The sequence below is a fragment of the Myotis nattereri genome (assembly GCF_964212035.1).
Source record: "Myotis nattereri genome assembly, chromosome: 13".
Classification (NCBI taxonomy): domain Eukaryota; kingdom Metazoa; phylum Chordata; class Mammalia; order Chiroptera; family Vespertilionidae; genus Myotis; species Myotis nattereri.
In genome coordinates, this window is record NC_138088.1 from 54,062,507 (window position 1) to 54,079,879 (window position 17,373).

At 53.0% G+C, this 17,373-nt stretch overlaps 1 protein-coding gene across 1 annotated transcript in view; it reads right to left on the reverse strand.

The window, feature by feature from the left end:
* Nucleotides 1–17,373, reverse strand: part of HSPA12A (heat shock protein family A (Hsp70) member 12A) — a gene marked incomplete at its 5' end in the record, with an annotated part of 51,313 nt that overhangs the window by 19,996 nt on the left and 13,944 nt on the right. The window contains 4 exons of the mRNA XM_081105383.1: nucleotides 144–248; nucleotides 2,537–2,723; nucleotides 5,450–5,577; nucleotides 6,296–6,381. Of these exons, the coding sequence (XP_080961509.1) occupies nucleotides 144–248; nucleotides 2,537–2,723; nucleotides 5,450–5,577; nucleotides 6,296–6,381 (506 nt within the window). The remainder of the gene's footprint in view (nucleotides 1–143; nucleotides 249–2,536; nucleotides 2,724–5,449; nucleotides 5,578–6,295; nucleotides 6,382–17,373) is intronic.

Sequence of the window (17,373 nt, forward strand, 5' to 3'; positions counted from 1 at the left end):
ACACCGTTTTCCCAGTGGCTGTGCCATTTTCCAGTCCCCCCTGCAGTTAGGAGGGCGCATCCTGCTCTCTCCCTCCAGGCACAACCTCGGTGGCGGGTGCACCCACCCCCACCCCCACCACAGGCACCTCCACCGTGTCCTACCTTCAGCGCCTGCTCCTTAAAGTACTGCAGGGCATAAGCAAAGATTTCTAGGGCTTTGATCTTCTTGCCGTTGGCTGCTGTCAGGTCTGTATCCAAGGTGAGGTCCTGTCAGGGAGAGGAAGGAGACAGTAAGAAGACAAGGAGAAATGGCCTTCCAGCTTCTGGACAGCTGCCTGCAGCTGCGGGGGGGGGGGGGGGGGGGAACGCGGCTGGGGGCCATATTTGTGTTTCCCAATGTGTGAGAGGCAGCCCAGGATGCGAGTTCCCCAAAACAGGCCTGGAGCAATGTCCTTGCACTGTGCAGGAGGCCCTGGCTGCTCCCCTCAGCACCACCTCCGCTTCTCCCTCCCCCCTCCCTCCCGGATCCGCTGGGAGCGAGGTTTCAGGGCAGCCACAGCCCAGGAAGAGAGAAAGGCAGCAGGCACCGCTGGTGCAATTTACATGTTATTTGCACTTGGGACACACATGGTCACCCTCAGAGCCTGCACGGAGGCCTACATAATCATGCCAACTCACTGACATGCCCGATGCTGAACAGACATGAAGCGTATGTTCTCCAGTGAGCTGCCAACCAGTCCCCAAAATAGAAGAGCTCCTATTTTAAGGCTCTGCAGCCTGATCCACTGGGAGCCCAGCATCGCGCCTCGCTTCCCCGCCAGGAACGGAGCAGGTGTGAGTGCAGTCCTCGGGTGGAGGATGCTCTGCGGATGCTGTATGGACTGGGGTCATTCAACAATGAGGAGAAACGTCCCCCAGAGTGGGGGTGGGCAGAGAGAGCCCCTGAGCAGCCGGAACCACCAGGCTCATTACTGCTGGGGAGTCAACGGGGCCTCCGGATCGATCCCGCTGGGCAATTAGGCGTTGCCTCTGGAGTGTGAGGGGGCATCCAGCCGCTAAACCCGCCTCGTGAAGCCTGTCAGTCATCTGGACCCATCTGCACAAGCCCCTCCTCCCCGCCAGCCACTTCCCTCCCCGGATGCTCAGAAAGACACCCCAGCTTTTGGGCGGCGGCTCCCCGTCTCAGAAACGTGGCCGAGCACCTAGAAGCCACAGGCTCAGAATTTTAAAACTTCCTGTGTGTCCACCTGCGCAAGCTGAAGCGCAAGCACTGAATCCCCTCAGCTGAAAAGGGAGGCTGCGTTTCTAGCAGGAGCCTGTCTGCTTCGTAGAGAGACCATCACCCCATGGGCACTGAGCCCTGGGAAGTAGGGTGCTGGGGGCTGGGTTTCCCATTAGTACCTGTTCTGTCATCTGCAAACACGTAACAGCGACGAATGAAAGCAATCAGAGGAGCTAGCAACTGACTAGGACTTAGAAGTACCACACGGCTCTAGAGCTGTGTGTTCTGATTCCTCTTCTCCTTACAAAACCCCCATGGCGAAGGCACTGTCAGTGTGTCCATTGCACGGGTAAGGTAAAGCAAGGCACGGAGAGGCCAGGGACTGGGATGAAGCATCTGGAAGGGGCCAAGGGAGGACTTAAACCCAGGTTGTCTGGCCTAGAGTCCCGGCCTTACACACCATCGCCATCCTGAATCTCTACGGAATAACGTGTTTACACGGAAACAGTTCTCTCCTCTGGCCCAGCCTTTTCCATGCAGCTTGAGGGGGAGGCCGCCAGTGACCTGGACGGTGTCGGGAGCAGCCCTGCCCTGGGAGCCAGGCCGCCAGCTGCTGGGCACTTGATTTCCTGAGCTTGCCCCTCCCCCACGCAGAGGGTTAAGGGGCCACTCGTTACTTCCGGACTGGCTACACTGCCCTCATCCCCCCAAAGGCCCCGTCCCCACGTCCCTCCTTCAGGATCCCCTAACCTCCCAGCAATCCAGCAACTGAAGGGGGCCTCCTATCATTGGGTCCCCAGCCCCCTAGGCCAGTGATGGCGAACCTATGACACGCGTGTCAGACGTGACACGCGAACTCATTTTTTTGGTTGATTTTTCTTTGTTAAATGGCATTTAAATATATAAAATAAATATAAAAAATATGTCTTTGTTTTACTATGATTTCAAATATCAAAAAGTTTCTATATGTGACACGGCACCGGAGTTAAGTTAGGGTTTTTCAAAATGCTGACACGCCGAGCTCAAAAGGTTCGCCATCACTGCCCTAGGCCTACGTTCCTCCCAGCATCCACTCTGATTGGTCAGTTTCCCAGGCAAACAAGCCGTTAAATAGTCTCAACATCTCCCCACCCACGTGCCCATCAGAAAGTGCTGTGTGTTCCACGAACGCATTGGGTGCTCAGGTCATTTCTAAAATCAAGGTCAATGGACGTGAATGTCTGCCTGGGAGGAACCCCAGGGTCCCTGGGCTGGAAGGTCCCCACACCCACAAGACCGGAGGGACCCCGGCTCTCCGATGTGGAGGACCTGGGGCCGGGGGAGGCCCGCTTACCCCAGTCGTGTGCAGCTTCATCTTGAACTTCTCCAGGTACAGCCACTGCTTGGCCTCGTTGGGGTCCAGGTCGTGGTAGAAGTCCCTGGCAGCGTACCCAAAGCTGTGGAACTTCCTCTCGGGGGTCAGCAAGATGGTGGTGGGGGTCTTCTGGTTGGACACCCCAGGGTCACCTCCTTCCCACCGCCTGTCGCCAAGGAAAGGCAGAGGTTGTGGCACCTTCTTCCGAAGTCCCAGGGAAGGGCCCCAGGGTCAGAGAAGGCAGAGGGGCCAGCTGGAGGGGGCGGAGGGGGCAGGCTGTGGGCTCAGGAGAAAGTCGGAGGGGCGACAGGCAGCTGGACCTCGGAGGAGGAAAGGACGCGCGGGCTGCTCAGAGGTGGCCGGCGTGGGCATGTGTGTGGGCTGGGGAACAGGAGGGTAAGTGAGAAAAGTGACTGTACCCACGGGAAGTGTCAGAAACGACTTTGGGAAGGAGGTGGGACCCAGGCCGAAGAGAACTGAGGAGAGGTTCCATAGTGAGTGACGGGAGCCACGGAAGGTGTTAGACACCCCAGCTTTTTGGGGGCATGTCAGGGTCAGCGCTGCTGCAGACCCGAACCAGCCAGATGAAAGGAGGGAGGCTGGAAGCTGGGAGGCTGAGGAGGCAGCTCAGGCCTCACCTGGGAGCAGAGGTGGAAAGCCACAGAAGAGAGAGCAGGGAAGAAGGGGGGATGGATGGTTTAGAGCATCGGTTCTCAACCTGTGGGTCGCGACCCCTTTGGCGGTCGAACGACCCTTTCACAGGGGTCACCTAAGACCATCCTGCATATCAGATATTTACATGACGATTCATAATAGTAACAACATTACAGTTATGAAGTAGCAACGAAAATAATTTTATGGTTGGGTCACAACATGAGGAACTGTATTAAAGGGCCAGAAGGTTGAGAACCACTGGTCTAGAAGGAGCACCGAGCTGAATGGACACAGTGGTGAGCAGGAGCCGAGGCGTCCCCAGGGCGAGGTTATAAGCGTGGGCGCTGGAGGAGAAGCTGCCCTTTACAGAAACCAGGAGCCTGGACAGGGAGGCTGCAGGGAGCAGGGAGTCCGGGTGAACATGGAGACAGTGTACAGGAGGGGAAGCACCTCGCACCCTGGCCGCCTGGGGAGGTGGCTGCACTCCTGGCCGAGCTCACACCTGCTCCCTGACTGCATCGCTAAGCTCTGGTGGGCCATCACGTCCAGATGGAGAGCCAGCCTCCACCTGCATTTGCCGCCCAGAGGGGTCTGGGCTCGTGCCTGGTGATTTTCCAGTCAAGCTCCAGCGGGGAGCAGGCCCTACCCAGGAAGCTAAGTCCCCATGGTGACCCCCGAGACACAGGGCTGATCACCATCCTGGGCTGACACTGGGCACTGGGCACTGGGCACTGGCCAGGGGAGCACCCACACACCACCTTTCACAAAGGGCTTTCCATTACTGTCAACAGGACACTCGTGTCAGAAACGACCGCCTGAGCATTCCCCTCCCTGTGTATTCCTTCGTTCCTACTGAAATACAGTAAGTTAACCTTCTCATTCACAGCTCCGTCCGTCTGTCCCGCGGTTATGTCCTATGTTCTGATTGAAGCAAAATTCAGGAGGAACCTCCTTCCAAATCCTACAACTAAGATGACATCTCTGAGGCCCTGGACGCGGCCCATGTTTTAGGAGGTTCCTCCCAGCAAGTTCAGTTATATCTACTCTTTCCCCCGCTTTCATTGCATGACCACCTCCTGGAAATAGCATTTCTTAAGACAACTGCGGAGCATTGATTCCAGCTTTTAACACGTGCTCTTTCCACTCGGGGCTTCCGTCTCGGAGACGGCGGAGCAGGCAGACCCTCCGCCTGTCTGGCCAATCGGAGGCAGGATCCTGGCTCAACAGGCCGTGCTGCCTCGGGGTCTCCTAGAGATGAGGTGACACCACGGTCTCCGGAGCCTCCTAGTGCGCGTCCCTTAGCTGAGTCACAGCTGCTTTTCCAGAGGAAAGGCGGGGCCTCACCCAAACCGGGTGGGGATTACTTTTATTACAACTTGTCTTGTCAACCACACTTTTTAAAAAAAATGCCTAAAATCTTACCCGGGAGTGATAACTAAATTCCACAACTACCAGCGAAGGGAACGGCCAATCACAATGTATCTTCAGAGCCATATTGGATTTGGAAAATTGGGGTGATCAATCCCTGGGTCCCAAAGCTTTGGGGGCTGAAGACTGCGGGAAGGCCAGGCCCAGACCGGGGGAGCAGGCCTTGGTGCTGGACAGACCAGAATCTTCATAGACAGCCGGTCACGTGTGGACACGGTGGGCACCAGAGTGTGCCGGCCGCTGTGAGCACGGGGTGGACACAGAGAGTGGCCTGAGAGCGCGCCCCAGGAGGCCCAGGGCAACCTCAGGTGACCCCTCGTTTGGCTGCTATCCCCGCTCTGCTTCCTCTCAGGTGTGGTGCTTTCTGCGCTGGTCACATCACCCGTGACACTTCCGCACCTGGAAGAGCTGGCACCTCCCCGCTTACACTGACAGGAAGTCTCACTTCGTCTGCACGCACACACTGCGAGGCAGGTATGGTCAGTCTCCCCATTTCACAGATGAGGGAACTGAGGGCGAGAAGGTTTAGCAATTGCCTAAGCTCCCACAGTAAGTGCTCACCACAGACACCTGTAAGTGGGCACCCCTCCCCCAAGGCTGCACGCCGGAGTCACCGGGACAGGTTTCAAACGCACCAGCCATGCCCTTCCCAGACCAACTAGTCAGAATAAACCAACACTGTCGTGGACCACGACCCTGCAGCCCAGAGACCAGAGTGGCTGCCCCGAGTGGCACAGTGAGTTTGGGCCGAGCTGGGCCAGAGTCCAGGACCCAGCGCCTGCGCCTGCACCTGCCCAACCAAGCACTCGCCTCATCACGTGAATGCACTCCGGCTCCTTGGTGAAGCTGTAGGCGTAGCCGCTAGACGTGGTTCCAAAGTCGATGGCCACCACCACGAGAAACGCCTGCTGCTCCGAGACGCTCGGGTCGGCATCGTTCTGCAGAGGCACCGAGTAAGGTATTGGGGAGGGGCGCCACGCCTGGCTTTCAGGAAGATGCCCCGGGTGGTCCCGCCCTGCCCCGCTGTACACCCACTGCCCAGGGCAGTCGCTGTCTGGCTCAAGCCCCGGGGAGAGGGCAGGCCAGCCTCAGCGCAGGGAGGCGCCCCTAAGTGAAGGGCCAAGCCCACAGCTTGCCACCACTCCCCTGTATCAGCTGTGCATGCACGTGGCTATTCCGGACACCAGCGCCAGGGCCGGAGCCCAGTGGCTCTGAGTGACAGCCTTCCTCCCACCGTTCTCCCCAATCCCCCTGCAGACCCGCAGCCACTGCCCCGAGGGCTTGACCAGCTGCGTCCGTGCACCTCCCAGGTGACCACTCACCTGCTCCGTGAGTCAGGCCTGGGAGCAGGGCTCCACATGCCAGGGGCCCGGCTGGGTCCTGCCATAACCACGCGTGACCCTGATGAGTCCTGTCCCCTCAGGGCTGCCCCCACCTGCCTGCCCATGCTGCCACCCAGGCCACTGGCTCCGACGGCACCAGCCGCACAGGCCCAGAGTGGGACAAGGACTCGGGGGGGCTCACATGGCTGGTACCAGGACCACTTAATCTCCACCCAGGAACATGACGGGCTGCTCAGCTGCCTCCTCATGTGAACAGACCCACAAAGCCAAGATAATGAGCACACACTCCCACACACATGTACACATGTCTTACCACGATATGGGAGGGGGACAGAGGCGTGATCCCTGTGTCCCCGAGACTCCGGGCAGGAGATGAGTATGCAGACGTGGGGGCCGTTTCTGGAAAGAGAAAGACAAAGCATGTTCCTTCGCGGTGGGTGGTAGGGGCCGGCCCGGCGAGCAGGAGCGAGGCTGCGTGGTGGCCAGGCTGACCCCAGCCACAAAGTTCAGGTGTCAGCACCCCCTACATTTAGTATTTAAAACTTCACCAAATGAGCCCTAGCCAGTTTGACTCAGTGAATAGAACATCAGACCGCGGACTGAAAGGTCCCAGATTCAATTCCTGTCAAGGGCACATACCTTGGTTACAGATTCCCCGACCCTGGTTGGGGTGCATGCGGGAGGCAACCAATTGATGTGTCTCTCTCACATCAATGTTTCTCTCTGTCTCTCCCTCTCCCTTCCACTCTCTCTAAAAATCAATGGAAAAAATATCCTTGGGTGAAGATTAACAAAAAATAAATAAAAATAAAATAATAAAACTTGACCAAATAAGACATTCCTTTTCTCCCGCAGTCCTCTCAGCAGGTGCCATCCAACTGCCACTTAGCAGGGCGTCTGCCAGTCCCCAGATCGCCCCAGTCCTGGCTCCTGCCCCCGCAGAGCCAGCTCCTAGCCAGCCTCCATGTGGATGGGAGGAACCTGTACCTGAAAAGACGTGTGAATTTTCGTGTGCACTTTCCAGGAAGAGTATCCGCAGCCCTCCGGTTCCCAGCGGGCTGGGGGACCCTACCCCGAAAGGAACAACTCCTCACGTAGGCATACAGGCCGCAAGCGCACCTTCCCGAAAGAACTTCCTTCCTGGTGGAGGCATCATCTCCTGCCTCCCTCTGGCTTGAGACCCCGCCAGCCTATGGGGACCTCATCTCTCTTCCGTGACACTGAAGGGTTTTGACTTTCAGTAAGAAAATCCACAGCGGAAAGACAGGTAGGCTAGCATTCCTGGGCCCCGCAGACAGGCCCCACCACAGATTCGAGGCCAAACCGGAGAAGGGCCACCAGCGAAGCCGCATGAACATCGTTCTGCCAACTGCCCGGCTGCTCCTGCCATTATTCAGGCGCGGATATCTGTCCTGAAACCTGGGCACAGCCAGGGGCTCTCGCCCGGGAGTGAGCACCCAAGGAGAAGTCACACTGTGCCCGGTCAGTGCTGGAGGCTCCGCATGGCTGTCCCTTCCTGCTGCCCAGGACTGGCAGGGCCGCAGATCAAGAACCGTGGGCTCTCACTGCAGAGACGATGCCAGACTCTGGGCACCTACAAATGCCAGGCGCCATCCAGGGTGCTCTACAAATACAGCTCCACTCGGTACACAGCCTAGTACCTGGGAGGAAAAAATGGTAATTTGCTAAAATAAAACTTGTGGTCAAGGAAACCCAGAGGGTGTGGGGTGTCTGAGAAGGGCCTGTCTGCTTCATGAGGAGACCAGGTGCGGCTCCCTCGGCCTCCGCTGTCAACCACTGGATAATCCCACGCACTTGTGGATTCTTTTTTCCTGCTTGGTGAGAACTCAAACAGCATCATGGCCATGGGTACCAAACGGGCTGAGGGAATGGCATGAATCATTGAAGAGTGTACATGAGGCTTCCACTCTGGACAGCCACCTCCCCTCTCCTGATGAGGCTCAATTCCAACTGCGGGAAGAAAGATGCAGAGGCAAAAAGATCAACTGGCTGGGCAAAGGACTCAGACATTTCTCCAAAGAATATATACAAATGGCAAAAAAGATGTTTAGCATTAGTCATCGTTAGAGAAATGCAAATCAAAACCACCATGAGATACTGTTTCACACCCACTAGGATGGCTATCATAAAACAGGAACAGAAATGACAAGTGTTGGCAAGGATGTGGACAAATTGGAACCCTTATATATATCTGGTGGGACTGCGAGATGGCACAGCCACCGGGGAAGAGTTTGGTGGCTCCTCAAAAAGTCAAATATAGAATTACCGTATGACCCAGAAATTTCATTCCTAGGTATCTGCCCCAAAGAACTGAAAACAAGGATTCAAACGGATACTTGTATGTGAATGTCATTGCAGTCACAATAAGCACAATGTAGAAAGAACCTAGTATCCACCAATGGATGAATAGATAAACAAAATATGGTATATCCATATAATGGAGTATTATCCAGCTGTAAAAAGGAATAAAATTCTCATACATGTCATAACATAGATGAATCTAGAACACATTATGCTAAGTGAAATAAGCTAGGCACAAAAGGTGAAATACAGTGTGATTCAACTTATATGAAATATCTAGAAAAGGCCAATTCATAGAGGTAGATTCGAGGTTACCCGGAGCTGGAAGGAGGCAGGAACAGAGCGTGTACTGTTTCTATATTGGTAAGGAAAAGGTTTTGGAAACAGATAGGGATGATGGTTACACAATACTGACTGTAATTATTTCCAAAGATTTGTACACTTAAAAATGGTTAAAATGGCAAATCTTACATCTTATATTTATTATATTTTTTTTACTTTACCACAACAAATATTTTTTATTTAAAAAAATCAACTTGCCCATCTGAGAGGGGAAGCAAGTTCTGATTCCTATTAGCGCCCAAAGCTCGGTGCTCTTGGAAGGAGGATGGAGACAGAAGCCAGGCTCCTGGACCAGCCTGCTGGCATCTGCCTTCTTTGCTGCTCTCCTAGCACAGGGGCATCCGCTGCTATAAAAGCTGGGGGATTTGGCCTCTCCACTAGGGGTCCAGCCAGATGGCCCTGTCCACCTGTTGGGGAGACGTCTGCCCTGCCATGGCCCTCGGGGCAGCCAGCAGAGAGATGCCATCCTGCACTAAAGCCACCCTCTCCGCACCTGCTACCTGGAAGGCCTACGGCCATGTGTCCACGTTTGCACAGAAGGTCTTGGAAGAAACCAAATGTCTAATTACCCGGAAAATCTGGTGTTGGCAATTAGCAAACAAGCTATTAGCTGCAGACATACCATCCACCCCGCCGTAGGCTTGGTTCTAATTATCCCATCACTCAGCCCTCCTCAGAGCATGGCCCACTGACTAGCAAAATTGCATGTGTTGGGCCACACAGGCCTCGGGCCCCGGAGGACTCCAGGATATTCAGGGCAAGAGCCAAGGCCCTGCGGGGTTCTCCCTGTGAACCCCTCCCCCTCTGTCTCTGTTCAGTAGGAAATTAATCATTTGACTTGCTGATCACTCAACCAGGACTGGTAGAGGCAATTAAACTTCACGGACTTCTTCCATCTGAAATTAAAATGCAGCTACGCTGTGTAATGATTTAAAGTGATCTGCAAAAAAAAGGCACGCAGCAACATTTTTATAGATATGTGACTATCATGCACACCCACATCGACAGCTCTCCACATCCCAAATCAAAGGTAAGCTACCGCTTAATGTGCATCAGTCCAGAGCAGGAATATACAAAGCCTACAGTGACAACTTGGTTCTCAAGCTAATGTTTCTTTATTTATCTATTTAGGATGTCAAAGTGGTGCTTAAAAATTCTTGGGGAGCCCTAGGCAGTTTGGCTCAGTGGATAGAGTGTCAGCCCTTGAACTGAAGGGTCCCAGGTTCAATGCCGGTCAAGGGCTCGTACCTCAGTTGCAGGCTTGATCCATGGCCTTGGTCGGGGCTCGTGTGGGAGGCAACTAATTGATATGTCTCTCACATCGATAATTCTCTCTCTCTCTCTCTCTCTCTCTCTCTCTCTCTCTCTCTCTCCCCCCCCCCCCCTCCCTTCCATTCTCAAAATCAATGGAAAAATATCCTCGGGTGAGGATTGACAAAAAATAAAATTTCTTTTTAATTATTGGGGAAAGAACATGGAAAAGCCTCTTTAGGCCTGAGGGGTACGGAAAGTCTGGCGTGCTAATAGCCCCAACAAAGCTTGAGAGCTTCCATTCGATAAATCAGTGGTTAGGAATAAACACAAGGGGGTCAGTGGAATACTATCTACTGATCTAAGAGTACTTGACAGATCTATGCTAACAGACAACAAGAGAGAGTTGATGCATGAGGTATCTATATATACAAAGTACATGTTGTATGACCTGGCTCCCAATACACAGGGGCCATGATCCCCTGTAAGACATTCTGTCATTAGCTGCAGCCCTGTTTATGCTTCTGTGCAAAGCCAGTACAATAGCATCTGCCCATGACTGCTCCCACCTATGGGATATTCCAGGTCAGTACACACAGGGCGAATGGGCACATCGGGAAGAGGAGAGAAAGGCAAAGCTAAAAGCCCAGCAAGAACGGAGATTTGTAGAGTGCAGGCTTGGAGGAGAGAAAGGAAGCTGATGAAAAGAAATTGAGACCCATCTGTGAAGGTAGGGAGAGGAGGAGAGATGAAAGGAAAATGCTTTACCAGGGAGTGTAGTCAAGGGCAAAGCTAAAAACTCTGGGAGTTTGAAGACAAACCTACCACACTGTTCCGAGTAGATTAAACAGACACTCAAAGCATCTCACCCTTCATGCACTAAGCTACCCTGAGATGCAGTAACACAGAGGGATTTGATGGTTTCACATCAAAAAATCAGAACAACACCATTTCAGGAATGCAAACTCTGAGTCACACAACCACAGCTTCATGGAGAAGAAAGGGCCACTGCAGCTTTCTGGTCAACCAACAGAGAATTATTGTCGGATCTCCTTTGCTACCAATTTTAGCTAACTTAATAGCACTTCTGTCTTGTATATTTACTGTGCCATCCTTTTTAATTTAGTGAATATAAAAATGAGTTGATTTGGCGGTTTCTAGGGTCACTCTTAACCTGGGACCCAACCTCCAGCACATCACTTTTAAAATAATATTTGCAGCAAAAGGGATATATAGATAAAATTAAAATATTTTTGCAGCAAAGTAGAGGATCTAAATAAGTAAAAGTATGACTCGGGACTTTTATAGAGCCCCAAACCAGGTAGTTAGGAGGAACTAGTTTAACTGGTTAGGTTAATGCTCATTGCGCTTGCCTTCATGGTATAAAAATTAAACAACAGGTTTCAGTGGGGCTCCTGGCATAAAATGCCAGACTTAAAACTCAGACACATTGTATTTGCTCCGGGCTCGAATGGCTTTAATCAAAGCAGAGGTTCCGAAAATAAAAATGGGTTGGATAAAGATATGTCAAAGACAGCCATAACTCAGAAACTGGCTTGTTGCTCTTCTCTGCTGGAGACATTAGTCAGCAAATGGCCGTCAGCAGAACTGTAGACTTTCCGAGATACAGTAAATCGATCCTGCTCCATAAACACATTTTAAAGGATGAAGACTGAACCACGGGCCTGCCTTTATTCTACAAGGCTCCAGGCTCAAGAGAAATGACAGGTGGTCTCAACAATGGTGACTCCCTGGCTCCCTGTAGGGGGCGTGCAGGAGGCAGGTGGTGGATGTTTGCTGTTTCACTCTCACCTGGAGGTTTCTCTCTCTACCTCTCACTTTCTCTCTCTCTCTCTAAAAAAAAAAAAAAAAAGGAAAAGGAAGGATTTTTAAGGTCGTTATGCTTTAAACATGCAATAGATGTTTTCATTCTTTCCTCCTCCTGGCTCTGAGATGACAGTTAGTTGCTGACAACTGCCTAAAGTCAGGCTACTTGAAAAAAGCTCTCCAGTTCTCTCTCCTTGCATGCCCTCCCGCAGTGTCATTTCTGAAAACTGATCGGTGCAAGGTCATGTGTAGGTTACTGGCAGATATCTTTTAAAAAGGAAAATAAAAGAAATTTATTACCCTTTAACAGGCTTCATGGCTAGCTGAACTAATGCATTATTACCGTAAGCTGAACAGCCATTTCAGTAAATAATTTATGGATTTTTTTTTAAATCATCTCAGCTGATGTCCAGAGTAAATGGAAATTTTATTGCATGAACTGGGAGACCCTCCTGGCTGCAAAGAATACCGAGTGTGAAATAGTCGCTCTCCAAATGCTAAACAATAATTATGGAAATGAGCATTTGCAGTGGCAGAAACCACAGCACCTGGCACAGGCTCAGAGTGAGAGGCTGTGCTTGGCCCATCCTGACCCTGGGCAGCATCTTCCAGTTACACCCCCACCCCCACCCCCACCCACACCCCAGATGGTTTAGGAGATGAGCTGCCCCAGAGAGAGAGAACTGGGGCAGCGGGCATTCCCCAGAGACAGTGAGACCCCGAGCCCCTATAATCCCAGATGGTGAGTGGGGCAGTTCGCCATCTCTGTCAACCACAGGTTCACATGCACATGTGTGTCCAGGCCAGGGCTGGGGGAGGTGCGGAAAGGTTTCTACAGGTCTTCCTGCTGACTTTCATGAATTATATTCAGCAAATTGGGAGCCCCACTTCTGCCTCATCCTCCATGGCACCCACCTTTGTTGGAGGGAGGAACAGAGAGAGGAATTTGGTCATTTGCACCTATAATCCCAGGTCAACTGGCAGAACCCAGACTGGAGGCAATGCTAAAGACAGCAGCCAGGTTTCTCCAAAAAAACCCACCAAATTACAAGGAAAATATATAGGAACAGAGGAGGGGAAACTATGGATTAGAGGTTCTCAAACGTTAATGTGCATCAGAATCACCCAGAGCCCTGGTTAAAACAGACAGCTGGTCCACCCCCAGAGTTTCTACTCCAATTGGTCCAGGACAGCAGAAAATTTGCATTGCTAATGAGCTCCCACCCACCGGACCTGCCAGGGACAGACTGCCCTAGCTTAAAACACAGAGCAACTGCAGTCATTGCAATGTATGGGCCTCTCATGGATCATGATTCAAACGAACAGAAAAATTCACATCACTTATGAGACAATTGGAAATGGTCTGAATTATAAACACTGACCAGATATTGATAATATTAATAAGTTACTGTTAATGGTGTAGTTACGTAATGTTTAAGGGTCATTATACCTCAGAGATACATTCTGAAATGTTTACAGATGAAACAATATGATGCCTGATATTCATGGATGCTCAATGCATTACTTACCTTACTTCTGTATGTTTTGAATTTTCCATAATAAGAGAGTGGCCGTTTCAATGTGCCAGTTCCATGTCTGTGTTCCTGGCTTCAGGAGGGCAGGACAATATTTTTCTTATACAGAGCACAGGTAGGCCCCCCCAGACATCTTATCAAATGAATGATCCAACTCATGAGAATATGCATGCATCAGACCTACACAGTTTGAACTCTGAAACCTTGGGAATGTTTCAGACCTGGGTGTTGGAGTGGATGAGGGGTACACGTCCAGCTGGCTTCTCTGGGGCTGAGGCTGTTGGGATGAATCTGAACAGCCCTGAAGGGGTCTGAACTTTGCTGGCTCTACCGTTACCCTTGCAGACAGCAAAGGAGGCACCCAGCCACCAACTGGCTCCCACGCAGAGGGCTCCAGCCCAGCCTCAGGGCCCTCCTAGACTTTGAAACCCCCCTGCGAACCCAGGGCCACAGAAGAGGCCGGGGAATGCCCCCCCACCTCCCCGTGCTCCCCCATCACTGGCAGGCCCCTCCATGTTCTGAGAAACCAGAGCCTGGCCCTGCAGAGAAGCAGGGTCTCTTTAAGGAGCAGGACACACCCATTTTGCTTTGTTCAGACTCAAAGGGCTCCAAGGCCATATGGGAGGGGCAAGAAGCCTGGGTGAGGAAGGTCTTGGCATCTTCTCTCCAGGGGATGAAATACCAATTCAGATGGCACCCTGGGACCCTTTGTACTAGAACAAGCTCTAAGTCTGGGGGGGGGGGTCCCTGTGGGGCCCAGGGTGTAGGCACAGTGTCCTCCATGCTCAGGCAGGGCAGCCAGCTTGGGCCAGAGGGTCAAGGGTATGTCTCCTCAGAACCAGAACAGAAGCAAAACCCAAGTTCTTAGAGAAAGGTAAAAAAGAGAAAATGACTCCTGGTGACAATGCAGAACAGAGCGTGGTGGGTGGAGAATGCCACAGGTGCGACCCGCAGGAGCCCTGAGAAGCTCCCTCACCTCCCTCTGGCCTTGTCTTTCTCCGCCCTGGGAAGCGGGAATCCCAACCCCCAGGGCCTGGATCACTGTGTCTCAGTGAAACGGAGGCAAAATGCAGGAGAAGAAACCCTCTGAATAAGTAACAGCCCCACCCACCACTTGCTGAATTCCTTCACGGGACAAGTTTATGTACACTTTTGATTTTAGGCTCTTTTGCAAGATTATTCAAACACATATTATTTGAAATTATCAGAAATGTACAAAACCTGGAAACCTACCAGGAAAGCTCTGGTGGCCAGCACTCACTGAGTGTGAATTTCACACCAAGCTAAGAGCCTTAAGGGTGTACTCATGAGACCCTGCTGTCAGGGGGCTGGGAGGCGTCATTATTCCCATCCTGTGGATGAGAAAGTAAAGCCGAGGTTACCAAAGGGGCCCGGCTGTGCGCGGAGCTCTCCCTCCCGAGCCTGCGCTCCTGTACCAGGCCCAGTGCCGGGTCTGCACAGGTACGCTTCTCTTGGAAGATGAGCCTAATGAGAGATGTTCACACAACTCCCCGTCACAGATGAGCACACAGCCTGAGGAAGTCAGGAGGCCACAGCCACAGGGCTCTCGCAAGCTCGGGCTGGCTCTCTTCAAGCTTAGAAGTTTCCTTGGGCTCTGAAACCAAACATTTCAAAAGCCAAAATTCTTCAAATCCAAGATCAAGGTGAGGGAGGAGCTACTGATAACACAGAGGTTCAGAGTCAGGAAAGCCTGGGTTCAAATCCTAGCACGGCCCCTTCCCAGATGCATGTCCCGGTGAGCTACTCAGCCTCTTGGAGCCTGTTTTCTCACCTGGAAAATGGGTGGAGGGGGATATACTTCCTAAGATTGTTAGAAAATAACACACAGATCAACGAAATATCTATAAAACCTGGTGCATGCTGAGCACTCCACAGATTATAGATGTTATTTATCATCATCACCATCATCATCATCAAATCGGTCCAACTGCGGCTGAGAAAACAGCCATGTCCTCAATTTAACCCTTTGACCAAGGCGGAGAGAGGGTGAGCACCTCCCTGAAGTCACACTGTAAGTGCCGGTCCCCAATGCCAAGGTCCTTCCTCTCCCGCATTCCAGCCCAGGCCCCGGGACTCAGCCCTGGCCCGCGTGGGTACCACTGTGAACCTGTAGCCAGGGCAGCGGAGCGGAGTCTGGAGGAGTGGGGATGGGGAGCGACTGCTAGTGGGCGGGGGTTTCTTCTTAGGGTGATGAAATGTTCTGGAATTTGACCGTGGTGATGGTTGCATAACCCTGTGACCATAAAAAACCACTGAACTGTATCCTTTAAAATGGTGAATTTTATATGTGAGTTATGTCTCGATTAAAAAAGAATCAAAGGGCTGCAGAAAAGCACGTTGTAAGGAAAACCATTCCCTGCCGCCCGCCACCCTGAGGACACTCCCCCCCCTGGACATCGCTTCCCCCCCCCCCCCCCCGGCCTCCCTGGGGCATAGGCTAACCTCTCGGCCTGGCAGGCTTTGCAGCAGGTTCCCAGGCCCTGTCCGGGGTGAAGCCGGCTGCCAGCCCCAGAGCCTCTGACCGCGCCAGTGGCCATCGCTGGCACTGGCCGCTCCCCAGACACCCTGCTCTCTGACAACACAAGAACGCAGGCACAGAGCAGGGACGGCGCCCGGCCGCCGGCTGTTTTCACTTTTCCCCTGGATGCTCTGAGGCTGCCAGCTGGCCGGAGCCGGGTGCCAAGCCCCGTCCCGACGGAGAGCTGTGGACAGAGGACTTGTCGGTGCTTTCCCCACAGATAAGCAGTGGCCCCGTAACCAGAATAAATGCCAGGAGATGCCCAACGACCTGCTCCCTAACCAGCCGTCGGTGGGAGTCACGGCCTCACTGTCAGGAGGGCAGGCCACACCAGCATTAAAACGTTCTTCTGTGCAACTATTGGCATGTGAGCTGCGCCTGAGCCCGGGCCCTGGGGCAGGAACCTGCCTGAGAAATGGCCGCTTCCAGGTCAAAGAGAAGAGAAGGCCAATGCCACAAGACACTCCAAAGGGGAGGCCACGCGTGGACCACCCGCTGCAGCCTGGAGGAGGGCTGCCCAGGGTGCTGGTCACCCCTGGGAACCCAGTGCCCTCAGCTCAGGTGGCCCTGGCACCTGTACGCAGAACATCCCTCACCTGATGGGCAGGGGAAAAAGCCCTTTCCGGGACTCTGGAAGACTCCCTCAATTTAAAATCCCACATTCTTTCCTTTTTTACACAAAACCTCCAACGGTGGACTGACATTCTTACAAAGAAAGCGTTGGTAAGCTGGGTTCAAATATTAACTTTAGACTTTGCTAAGCATGCCTGGCGAAATCTGAAGAGTGACCACCCTGGAAAGGAGCTAAAATAGAGGACCTGCTTCCAGAGCAGTGAAGAGAGAGAAAAACAAAGAAAGAAAACTGATGACCGATTCCCCTGAGGACCAAATCTCTCAAAGTCTTTTCCCAAGAAATAGAAATGGACTTCCTGGGAAATGCGATTGACTTCCTCAGGCTACTCCAGAGAGCAGGGGCGGAGACTCCAAGCTGGGGGCCTCACAAGGTCCCCAGGGTGTCTCCTGGCCCATCTAAGGCCAAGCAGCATGATACCAGTAAGGCCAGCAGGGCCTCCCACTCCATACACTGTATGAATCCCAGGGAATAATGGCCCCTAGACAGAGGGACCAATGGGAGGCCGCACGGATGGCCCCAGCATATTTGGACTCGTCGTGGGTGCCACACACCCTGGTGCTTGCGTGGGTACTGCCCATGCGTGGGCTTTGGTGCACTTGGCTCCAGGACCCCTGCTCCAGCCCCTGCAGGGCCAGGGTAGGTTAAGAACCGAGGTCCAGAGCAAGAGACACTGCACCCTCACCACTTCGCCAGCCGCCGACTGCCCGCGCTTGGACTTAGGAAAGGTGTCTGGGGCATCCGAGAGCCCAGGTGGTCTGCCGGTGGCTCTTCCTCACCACTGCCCACACCCCCTCCCCAGGGTGCAGGCCCGCCCACTTCCTGAAGCCGGCCACGCAGGGCCGTTTCTCCGGCGTCACTGTTCTCTGTAAGAGCTGCAACTGGAGCTCACTTAATCAGTGGCCACCCCTCTGCAGAGCAGAATGCTCCAGACGCAGGGTGAG